Source organism: Salvelinus alpinus, chromosome 1 (assembly GCF_045679555.1).
Source record: "Salvelinus alpinus chromosome 1, SLU_Salpinus.1, whole genome shotgun sequence".
NCBI lineage: Eukaryota > Metazoa > Chordata > Actinopteri > Salmoniformes > Salmonidae > Salvelinus > Salvelinus alpinus.
Genome location: NC_092086.1, coordinates 80,754,241 through 80,766,728, shown reverse-complemented (window position 1 = coordinate 80,766,728; position 12,488 = coordinate 80,754,241). Strand labels below are relative to the sequence as shown.

Below are 12,488 nucleotides of genomic sequence, written 5' to 3'. Positions count from 1 at the left end.
GTCATTGGACAACAAGAAGGGGCCTCTTAAACGAAGGGAGGTAGGTTTCCTGTTGCTTGCTTTGCTCTGCTCTCCTTTCTCCATGCCCCTTGAACTGTACTAAAGAGAAAGACACTGTTGATTGAGTCCAGCTTTGCCCAGCAGTAGCTGTAGAGTGGGAGAGGGAGGGGGGAAGTAAATTCCCTCCCTCTTCCGGCGGGGGAGTGATGAGGTGTGGGTGAGCCCCTTGGTGCAGGTGACCAGGGGGGAGTGAGGATTGGGGGGGGGGGGGGGGGGGGGCTAGATGAGGAGAAAATATGCATGCTAGCTCCACAAACTGGATGCAGCCCTCAGCTCCATTACAAGCTCATTTCCCCCTTCTCAGATTTTAATAAATGTACCCAATATGGTTTCATCAAAGTTTAGCAGTGTGCTAACAGAATGTATTCAATGGTAACATTGAGGTATTTACAGTGCCTGGTTTTATGAGTACTGTTACTTTTTGAGGAAACAACATCTGAACGCTGTTGAAAACAACTGGCTTCCAATGTAGCAATTTTGATCAATGAAGATTTAGGTCTTAGCTGCACCGTTCTGATGTAGCTGATGGTGTGCGTGTGTACACTCTGGAGCATCAGCTACAAAGACTCCAGAGTTTCTCAAGCCTAAAGTTCATTAAGCAAATAGCTTACCTCTGGATCCATAAATGGCGCCTCCTCAATATCCCATTTAACAATTTCAGTGGCAGGTCTCAAGGGTCCAAAGGGATCTATCCTCTTTAATATTGGCTGCATAATACCACATCTCAATCCAGCCTCCCCAGAGAGACAGCAGAGCCCTTTGGCTCACCTTCAAATATCAGGTTTTCTTCAAGAAAATCTAGACATGTTGTTTTAAAGGGTAGTTAGATGGGAATCCTTGGCTTCTATGTTTACACTAACTCTATAAGTTATAGAAAACAGAATGAAGTGAAGGATGTAAGATTGAGAAAATAATGGTTGAGAGCTGATATGTTTGCTGAACTTTGTTTGACAAGCATTCTGACATGTGTACTGGTTAGATAGGGAATGGTTGACTGACTTCATATCCCATCGTGATCAAACCTAAAAGACTAGCAGGGAAAACAAGTATATGGAGTGGACATACAGTATTTACATAAACTTTGAAGAGGCTTTGAAAACTAGTGAAAGGTGCATTATTGTATTTGAATGTTTTTATGCTCTATTTGAAACATGCAAAACCCAGTGGTTACCTGTAATGTTTATTTGGTGTTACATTGTACATTTTCTGACCTCTGAAATTCATAAAGCACAAATTACACTGTGGCTCTTTTAGGTTGCTTTAGAAATAAATGGGACCATTGTTGATATACTGTACATAACACTGATATGAGAATAATACCGTTTTTTATGGAAGTGCCTAATACTTTCAGAGCTTCTGCTGGTTTGAGTTCAGGTGTAAACATGGAGTGTCTCCAGTGGTCCTTGGCTGTCATCGGACTGTGTAGATGTGGACCCCTGGATGTGTGACGGGCTTGTCCAAATAACTCCCTGACTGTCTATATGTGTCCTAAGGGGAATGTGGAGGGGTGTATGGATACAGAAGACCACAGTGGATGGACAGTTACTTGCAGTCATTGGGAGAACACACTCCCACATACATACATTTGTAGGGCCCATTTTACCAGGTTGATGGGATACAGGCAGGAGGACGTAAGGTGTATTTCAAGATGACCTCATAGAAAGAAAGCAAGAAGGTTATATGTAACTATTATATTAAAGTGCCTCATATTCGGACATTTGACGTGATTGATATCACAGCAATGTCCACAGACCTCTTCAATAACCAGATGATATTCACGATGCATTCTGAGGAATAAAGAAGAGCTGAAAATAGAAACGGACAATGACTGTCTGGCATGACATTTCATTTGAATTGTTTATTCAGAATGAAAGCAAACTACCTTGTTTTATTTCATTTCATTTCCCCCAATGCAGTAGATTTTTTTTCATTATACTTGTTAGACCCTGGTTTCCTTCATAAATAAGCAAGCTGCTTTGTGTTGCACAATAATAAATAAACACATTACGTTTCCAATCTCTGCCATGGGTAAAATAAACCAAATTAATTCCAACTTCAAAAGAGGATGAAGGACATTTTCCCTCATTACTGTTTGCAAGACAGTGTCCACGTTCAATACTTTTGCAACTGTAATTTTTCGGTTGGCATAACTTATCCATGCATTGGAAACAGTTTGCACTTGAACTAGCTTGCAAATTGGGTTGAACTCATGCTACATTCTATAGTCTCTTCTTGTTCAGGTCTGTAGGATTGGTACCTCTATGAGTTACAACATTAGAGGGGTCTATTCTTCACAGGCAATTTGTACCTCAAATTATGTACTGTATGGCTCAAAGGTGATTGAGGTCTTATCAAAAGAAATGGCTTTGAACTAGAATGTGACAATGCATTACATATGCTATTGGCTAAACTGTATGCCAAAAATATAATATATTCAAGAAACCTGAAATTCCTGGCTGCTCCTTACAGGAGTCTGATGTTGGTTTATCTGTGTAGAAAGCATCGGGAAAAACAGAAATGGGGGTCCCCAGAAAGTGACTCGACTTATGTCTGACACAGTAACATAGTCACTGATACAGCTTTTGGTCATGGTCTGTTTCTGACCAAAAAGGCTGAAGTCTAAGGGTGTCTGTCCCTTCTTGACCTTCAACCCCAGGCTGTGTCACCTCTCGTTGGTGATGATGACGGACGTGCCGATGTAATGAGGGATCTCCCTGTGGGTCTCAGGGGAGGAGCCAGAGGCGGGGCTTTGGCTCTTGTAGCCATAAGAACCCATTTCATCACCACGGTAACCGTAGCTGTCCGACAAATGGCCGAGGGCAGCGTAGGGCGGGGCCTGGAAGGAGCTGTGTTTGGCCAAGACGTGGTGGAGGTTTAAAGACATGTACGGAGCCTGGGCCGGCAGGCCTGCCCCAACTCCCACCCCCATCCCAACCCCAACTTCAACTCCCACCCCCATCCCAACCCCAACTTCAACTCCAACCCCCATCCACATCCTCCTCTCCCCCGCTTCAGGCTCCAGCAGCTTGGGGGTCCTCCGCTCCCAATTGCTGTCCGTGTGCTCCAAGGGGCCAGTGGCACTGTGGCTGTAGGGGGACTCCATCATACACAGCCTCCTGCGCTGCTCTAGCACCACCTGCATGGGGAAGGGCTGGCCCAGGCCGTGGAGGGACCCGGACTGCTTATAGCTCGCCTTCTCCAGCACAGAGCTACTCAGCAGAGGACAGGACAAAGGCTTCTCCCCTACTATGCAACCACCTCCCTCTGAGCCCTTGTGGAGGTGGTCTCGATTGAACGGCAGCTTGCTGTCCTGTTTTGTGGCCTGTGACTGGGAGGGCAGGCGGTCCTCTGTGGTCTTCCTCTGGCCAAGCGTGTGATGCTCGTAGGGCTCTTCCTTGTACCTGCTGATAGGGCGCAGGGTCGCGCAGCTGGAGAGGACGCCATGGAGGGGTTCGCTGGGGGGGTACCCCCTGCTCGCTGTAGGGCCTGTGAAGAAATGAAATGCTCCATGAGATTCAGACTAAAATGCTATAGAGGCTATAGCCAGACACCTCTAGAAGTTTGGTAAGTCGCTGGTTTAAGACTTGCTGCCACACCAATCTGTCCCTTATACATTTTTAAATGATGGGGCACTACTACCACATAGCAATTCAATTGGTACAGCACTTTCAGTAATGGTGCAACAGATATAGCCTCTTACAAGGCACGCCTCAAAATATGTTAATGAGCCAGAAACAATAATACCATGCATCCACTAGTAGTCAAAAGGTTTTTGGCACTCAAAAAATACGGTACGGTACTATATTCTGTGAGACTGAATTACAGTATCATTTGAAATATAGCAATTCTTTCCGCCCACAAATGTTCCCAGAATGCACCATCATTTACAGTATGCTGCAGTAAAATGTTTCTCAGTATTTGATTGTTGATAATACACCAAATTACTGTATCAATTACAGTTTTCAGTTACAGTGTACCATTTCTGGTTAAATGTAGCAATGCTAGTGTAAACTGATTATATCAGTTAGTGGTGCATTTAAAAGCTTGTGGAAAGAGCTCTGCGTTCCTCAGCACTGATTGTGAGCCCGCCTTTCCCCATGCTTTTGAACCAGAGCCATACCGGAATACGCTGCTGCAGTGGCAGTGGTGATGGCACACGATGCAACAGAGGGCCTCAGGGCATGACCGGGATGGGTTTTGGCGTTGGCACAGCTCCAGCGCCCCTCGCCCCCTCGATCCTGCAGGGAGCTGAGCAGCTGCCGGGCGGCCAGGCTGGGGGAAGCAGGGGAGGGCGAGGTGGTAGAGAAACCCTGGGTGGGTCGCAACCTCCTCTGGGAGTCCGTGTGGGGTAGGTGTCCATATGGGTTGGGGAAGGAGAGGCCATACGGGGCGCTGATGCTACACAGGACCTCTCCAGCTTCTGGGCCTCCAGAGGGGCCAGAGCTCTGCCCCTGGCAGGGGGTCAGGGTGTAGGGGGGGCTCTCCTTCCAGGCCTCTCCTTGGGGGGAGCAGTCCAGCTTGTCTGGATGGTAGGTGATGTTGGGCTGGAGGTGGAGGCAATAGACAGCAGGTTATGGTGGTGTTGTTCTTTTCTATCAAAGACAGGCAATGAAGACAGTGCTGAGTACAGGTCATTTGTTGAGCTATGACAAAGAATCAACAAGTCACTTTGTTATATTTTCCTTTTCAAGAGGAAAGTTACTGATTGTGAATAGTGTCTCCTCTTTTTCCAAGCTGGCAAAAGCTATTCATCATAACATCGGCTACTGTATGTGCATATGAACAGTATTAGTAACTTGGTGTGAGGAGCAGTAGTACCTGAGGGTAGGGGGCTGTTTTGAGTTTGCTCTTGATCTTGACTGCTTTGGCTTTAAGTTGTTTGCGGGGGTCCTGAGAGGAGGCCGGGCCACTCTTAAAGGCCAAGCTGGATTTGGCCGCTCGACTCTGCTCCTGAGACAGCTGCATATCTTTATACTCTACGTCCCTGTGACGAGACATATACATAGAGCACAGAACAGCTTTGATTAGCATAACACACACACACACACCGGGTGCACCACCTTGACAAACCCAAACTTTCTTCCCCAAGACTATTAAATGTACGTTTTTTAGGACATGATTCACCTGTCACAGCACCACTCAGGTCGAAAGGTGAAAGTGTTGACTCACGTGAGAACATAGTTGACGCTGACGATGCAGTGGGGTCTGGAGGAGCGGCTGTTGTGGACGATGGTGGCGTAGCTCTGCACCCACACCCAGCCCCCGTGCTTGGACAACATACGGTAGTACTTAGTGGTGACCTGCCCTTTCACCAACACTGCAGAAGAGGGAGGGGTGAGAGAGAAAGATGGGGGTGAGAGATCAAATCCCAGACTGCACTGTGCCTGAATAAAAGACTGAGGGAGAGAAAGAGAAGTGCACATATAGCTATAGAATGCAGACAGAATGCTTGGGAGAGAGTGACTGCAAAAGGCTCAGTTCCATTGACATACTCATGAATACCTTGAGTCATGAATACTGTATCCTTTTAATTTTCCTCTTAAACCTGCATGCATATTCTGTGAGAAACTCCACAGTTGCCACTTACAGAAACACTAGCCCTCTCAAGGAGAGTGTGGGTTGTTTAGTTAGAAGTGTCACAATGTGTTCACAGAGGGTGACTGACTCACAGAGGTGGTGAGCGAAGCGTAGATGGAATGCGTCACAGCCGTGCACATGGTGGTACAGTGTCTTCTCGATCAGGTCCTGGGGTTCGTGTCCCGTCAACTCAGCCACCCTTGAATCCAGAGTTCAGGAGTCAAAAGTAAAACATTTTAAATCATGATGTTCACATCCTTTGTTGTGTTTGTTTTTTATTTTAATTATATTTTTCTGTCTCATTTTACATACATTGTATGTTTTTTCCCCTCCCTCCCTCCCTCCCTCCCTCCCTCCCTCCCTCCCTCCCTCCCTCCCTCCCTCCCTCCCTCCCTCCCTCCCTCCCTCCCTCCCTCCCTCCCTCCCTCCCTCATATTAATACAACAGTAGCTAAAACGTGGAGAAGTCTGTCCATAATAAAGCTCTGCTCTACCTTCTTAACAGCGCTATCAACAATGCAGGTCCTACAGGCCCTAGTTTTGTCGCACCTGGACTGCTGTTCAGTCGTGTGGTCAGGTGCCAATTGGAAAATTGCAATTGGCTCAGAACAGGGCAGCACGGCTGGCCCTTGGATGTACACAGAGAGCTAATATTAATAATATGCATATCAATCTCTCCTGGCTGAAAGTGGAGGAGAGATTGACTTCATCACTACTTGTATTTATGAGAGGTATTGACATGCTGAATGCACTGAGCTGTCTGTTTGAACTACTGGCGCACAGCTCGGACACCCATGCATACCCCACAAGACATGCCATAAGAGACTGTATAAACTGCCTTAATTTTGCAGGACCCCAGGAAGAGTAGCTGCTGCCCCCTCACTCCCATACCTGGAGTCCAGGAAAATGAGCTTGAGGTCCAGGCTGGCCCTGAACATGAACATGTTACTATGGAGCTTGATCTCTGTGATACCACTGGGAGGCAGGGAGTGGCCCACCGCCACCAGACCCACGATCTGATAACACGAGTCAAACAGCGCCATGTCCATCACGTACTGACGGATCTTCAAATACCCACTGCAGTGGATCACCTGCGGAGCAGAGAGATGAGAGGGGCTTTACACAGCAATACAGAGATAGATACAGATATAGATATAGCTAGACAGAGAGGCTTTACACCTTGCCTTATGTGTCCAGAATGTGATTTTGTGTCCACATTTAGGTGGATCCGTGAGATAGATACGGTAGATTGAGATACAACATTGTTGGTAATGCAGCAAACTTGCTCTCACTAACTCCGCGAAAGCAAGAGCAGGCTCAAACTCAGCCTGCACCCCACTAAGTGCCCATCTCCACCCCTCCCCCTCCTCCACTGCTCCCCTCCAGCCCTCCCTCCCTGGAACAGCCACGTGCCTAGATGCTAATGGCGCTATTTATCTTCCTCACTTCCTGTTAACCTATGCTTGTCCGGCCATTCAGTAGCGGCCGCCCAGTGCACACAGATTATTTATTCTACTACTTAACATAAACGGCTTGTTTATTGGCAATGTACAGTTGAAGTCGGAAGATAACATACACTTAGGTTGGAGTCATTAAAACTCACTTTTCAACCACCACATATTTCTTATTAACAAACTATAGTTTTGGCAAGTTGGTTAGGACATCTACTTAGTGCATGACACAAGTAATTTTTCCAACAATTGTTTACAGACAGATTATTTCACATTGTATCACAATTCCAGTGGGTCAGAAGTTGACTGTGCCTTTAAACAGCTTGGAAAATTCCAGAAAATGATGTCATGGCTTTAGAAGCTTCTGATAGGCCAATTGACATCATTTGAGTCAATTGGAGGTGTACCTGTCGATGTATTTCAAGGCCTACCTTCAAACTCAGTGCCTCTTCGCTTGACATCATGGGGAAATCAAAAGAAATCAGCCAATCAGCCAGTCTGGTTCATCCTTGGGAGCAATTTCCAAACGCCTGAAGGTACCACATACTTTGGTGCGAAAAGTGAAAATCAATCCCAGAACAACAGCAAAGGACCTTGTGAAGATGCTGGAGGAAACAGGTACAAAAGTATCTATATCCACAGTAAAACGAGTCATATCTCGACATAACCTGAAAGGCCGCTCAGCAAGGAAGAAGACACTGGTTCAAAACCGCCATAAAAAGCCAGACAAAGGTTTGCAACATGGGGACAAAGATCGTACTTTTGGAGAAATGTTCTCTGGTCTGATGAAACAAAAATAGAACTGTTTGGCCATAATGACCATCGTTATGTTTGGAGGAAAAAGGGGGATGCTTGCAAGCCGAAGAACACCATCCCAACAGTGAAGCACGGGGGTGGCAGCATTATGTTGTGGGGGTGCTTTGCTGCAGGAGGGACTGGTGCACTTCACAAAATAGATGGCATCATGAGGGAGGGAAATTATGTGGATATTTTGAAGCAACATCTCAAGATATCAGTCAGGAAGTTAAAGCTTGGTCACAAATGGGTCTTCCAAATGGACAATGACCTCAAGCATACTTCCAAAGTTATGGCAAAATGGCTTAAGGACAAAAAAGTCAAGGTATTGGAGTGGCCATCACAAAGCCCTGACCTCAATCCCATAGAACATTTGTGGGTAGAACTGAAAAAGCATGTGCGAGCAAGGAGGCCTAGAAACCTGATTCAGTTACACCAGCTCTGTCAGGAGGAATGGGCCAAAATTCATCCAACTTATTATGGGAAGCTTGTGGAAGGCTACCCAAAACGTTTGACCCAAGTTGAACAATTTAAAGGCAATGCTACCAAATACTAATGGAGTGTATTTTTACTAGGATTAAATGTCAGGAATTGTGAAACTGAGTTTAAATGTATTTGGCTAAGGTGTATGTAAACTTCCGACTTCAACTGTAAGTTTACAACAGATACCAATTGCAATCTGCTAGGTGATGTATATTATAGGGGACGAGGGGAAGAGAGGGAAGAAATAGGGGGTGAAGAATATTGCCGTTGCATCCAGAGAGGAGGATGGTGGAGGAACGACTGTGGACTGGGTTTTAGAAGAGGTAGTTGTTGTTGGAGATTTGAGTGAGCCAAGTGGAAATGCTGCAGCTGCTGAGACTCTCAGACAAACAATATGCAGTTTCAAATAACCTGTTAACACTGTAATAACACTATAATAACATTATAGCCTCAATTGAACAAAAAAAATGTTAATCTCAAAATAGAAGAAAGAATAGATATTTGTTTTGAACTGACACATTTCAATTGTAGGTGTTTAATTTGAATTAGCTACTTTCTCTCTTGTATTGTTTACTACTTCCAGAGACGCAGATTATCATGGAATACCTCTTACTTCCGGCGCCGAAAAGAGATGGCCGCCTCGCTTCGCGTTCCTTGGAAAATATGCAGTATTTTGTTTTTTTATGTGTTATTTCTTACATCGGTACCCCAGGTAATCTTAGGTTTCATTACATACAGTCGGGAGGAACTACTGAATATACGATTAACGTCAACTCATCATCGTTCCTACCAGGAATATGACTTTCCCGAAACGGATCCAGTGTTTTGCCTTCCACCCAATACAATGGATCTGATCCCAGCCGGCGACCCTGTGCGACGCCGTAAAAGGGGCAAACGAGGCGGTCTCGTGGTCAGGCTTCGGAGACGGGCACATCGCGCTCCACTCCCTAGCATACTACTCGCCAATGTCCAGTCTCTTGACAATAAGGTTGATGAAATCCGAGCACGGGTAGCATTCCAGAGAGACATCAGGGATTGCAACGTGCTCTGCTTCACGGAAACATGGCTAACTCAAGAGACGCTAACGGAGTCGGTGCAGCCAGCTGGTTTCTTCATGCATCGCGCCGACAGAAACAAACATCTTTCTGGTAAGAAGAGGGGCGGGGGGGTATGCCTTATGATTAACGAGACGTGGTGTGATCATCATAACAACACACAGGAACTCAAGTCATTCTGTTCACCTGATCTAGAACTCCTCACAATCAAATGTCGACCGCATTATCTACCAAGGGAATTCTCTTCAATCATAATCACAGCCGTATATATTCCCCCCCAAGCAGACACATCGATGGCCCTGAACGAACTTTATCTGACTCTTTGTAAACTGGAAACCACACACCCTGAGGCTGCATTCATCGTAGCTGGGGATTTTAACAAGGCTAATCTAAAAACAAAACTCCCTAAATTCTATCAGCATATCGATTGTGCTACCAGGGCTGGAAAAACCCTAGATCATTGTTATACTAATTTCCGCGACGCATATAAGGCCCTCCCCCGCCCCCCTTTCGGAAAAGCTGACCACGACTCCATTTTGTTGATTCCAGCCTACAAACAGAAACTAAAACAACAAGCTCCCGCACTCAGGTCTGTTCAACGCTGGTCCGACCAATCTGAATCCACGCTTCAAGACTGCTTCGATCACGCGGATTGGAATATGTTCCGCATTGCGTCCAACAACAATATTGACGAATATGCTGATTCGGTGAGCGAGTTCATTAGGAAGTGCATTGACGATGTCGTACCCACAGCAACGATTAAAACATTCCCAAACCAGAAACCGTGGATTGACGGCAGCATTCGCGTGAAACTGAAAGCGCGAACCACTGCTTTTAACCAGGGCAAGGTGACCGGAAGCATGACCGAATACAAACAGTGTAGCTATTCTCTCCGCAAGGCAATCAAACAGGCTAAGTCCCAGTACAGAGACAAAATCGAGTCGCAATTCAACAGCTCAGACACAAGAGGTATGTGGCAGGGTCTACAGTCAATCACGGATTACAAAAAGAAAACCAGCCCCGTCGCGGACCAGGATGTCTTGCTCCCAGACAGGCTAAACAACTTTTTTGCCCGCTTTGAGGACAATACAGTGCCACTGACACGGCCCCCTACCAAAACCTGCGGGCTCTCCTTCACTGCAGCCGAGGTGAGTAAAACATTTAAACGTGTTAACCCTCGCAAGGCTGCAGGCCCAGACGGCATTCCCAGCCGCGTCCTCAGAGCATGCGCAGACCAGCTGGCTGGTGTGTTTACGGACATATTCAATCAATCCTTATCCCAGTCTGCTGATCCCACATGCTTCAAGAGGGCCACCATTGTTCCTGTTCCCAAGAAAGCTAAGGTAACTGAGCTAAACGACTACCGCCCCGTAGCACTCACTTCCGTCATCATGAAGTGCTTTGAGAGACTAGTCAAGGACCATATCACCTCCACCCTACCGGACACCCTAGACCCACTCCAATTTGCTTACCGACCCAATAGGTCCACAGACGACGCAATCGCAACCACACTGCACACTGCCCTAACCCATCTGGACAAGAGGAATACCCATGTGAGAATGCTGTTCATCGATTACAGCTCAGCATTTAACACCATAGTACCCTCCAAACTCGTCATCAAGCTCGAGACCCTGGGTCTCGACCCCGCCCTGTGCAACTGGGTCCTGGACTTCCTGACGGGCCGCCCCCAGGTGGTGAGGGTAGGTAACAACATCTCCACCCCGCTGATCCTCAACACTGGGGCCCCACAAGGGTGCGTTCTGAGCCCTCTCCTGTACTCCCTGTTCACCCACGACTGCGTGGCCATGCACGCCTCCAACTCAATCATCAAGTTTGCGGATGACACTACAGTGGTAGGCTTGATTACCAACAACGACGAGACGGCCTACAGGGAGGAGGTGAGGGCCCTCGGAGTGTGGTGTCAGGAAAATAACCTCACACTCAACGTCAACAAAACAAAGGAGATGATTGTGGACTTCAGGAAACAGCAGAGGGAGCACCCCCCTATCCACATCGACGGGTCAGTAGTGGAGAAGGTGGAAAGTTTTAAGTTCCTCGGTGTACACATCACGGACAAACTGAATTGGTCCACCCACACAGACAGCGTTGTGAAGAAGGCGCAGCAGCGCCTCTTCAACCTCAGGAGGCTGAAGAAATTCGGCTTGTCACCAAAAGCACTCACAAACTTCTACAGATGCACAATCGAGAGCATCCTGTCGGGCTGTATCACCGCCTGGTACGGCAACTGCTCCGCCCACAACCGTAAGGCTCTCCAGAGAGTAGTGAGGTCTGCAGAACGCACCACCGGGGGCAAACTACCTGCCCTCCAGGACACCTACACCACCCGATGTCACAGGAAGGCCATAAAGATCATCAAGGACAACAACCACCCAAGCCACTGCCTGTTCACCCCGCTATCATCCAGAAGGCGAGGTCAGTACAGGTGCATCAAAGCAGGGACCGAGAGACTGAAAAACAGCTTCTATCTCAAGGCCATCAGACTGTTAAACAGCCACCACTAACATTTAGCGGCCGCTGCCAACATACTGACTCAACTCCAGCCACTTTAAAAATGGGAATTGATGGAAATTATGTAAAAATGTACCACTAGCCACTTTAAACAATGCCACTTAATATAATGTTTACATACCCTACATTACCCATCTCATATGTATATACTGTACTCTATATCATCTACTGCATCTTGCCATCTTTATGTAATACATGTACCACTAGCCACTTTAAACTATGCCACTTTATGTTTACATACCCTACAGTACTCATCTCATATGTATATACCGTACTCTATACCATCTACTGCATCTTGCCATGCCGTTCTGTACCACCACTCATTCATATATCTTTATGTACATATTCTTTATCCCTTTACACTTGTGTGTGTGTATAAGGTAGTAGTTGTGGAATTGTTAGGTTAGATTACTTGTTGGTTATTACTGCATTGTCGGAACTAGAAGCACAAGCATTTCGCTACACTCGCATTAACATCTGCTAACCATGTGTATGTGACTAATAAAATTTGATTTGATTTGATTTTTACAGTAACTAAG

General features: G+C 46.5%; 1 protein-coding gene across 3 annotated transcripts in view; it reads right to left on the bottom strand.

Annotated features, from left to right (window-relative positions):
• Positions 1 to 1,223: 1,223 nt before the first annotated feature.
• LOC139531298 (single-minded homolog 2-like) overlaps positions 1,224 to 12,488 on the bottom strand; it is a 30,435-nt gene continuing 19,170 nt past the window's right edge. For all 3 annotated transcript variants that reach the window (XM_071327803.1, XM_071327805.1, XM_071327804.1), the window contains 6 exons: positions 6,528 to 6,727; positions 5,730 to 5,836; positions 5,230 to 5,377; positions 4,879 to 5,044; positions 4,181 to 4,604; positions 1,224 to 3,546 (listed from right to left, as the gene is read on the bottom strand). In XM_071327803.1, coding sequence (XP_071183904.1) covers positions 2,723 to 3,546; positions 4,181 to 4,604; positions 4,879 to 5,044; positions 5,230 to 5,377; positions 5,730 to 5,836; positions 6,528 to 6,727 — 1,869 coding nt within the window. In that variant the 3' untranslated portion in view covers positions 1,224 to 2,722. The remainder of the gene's footprint in view (positions 3,547 to 4,180; positions 4,605 to 4,878; positions 5,045 to 5,229; positions 5,378 to 5,729; positions 5,837 to 6,527; positions 6,728 to 12,488) is intronic.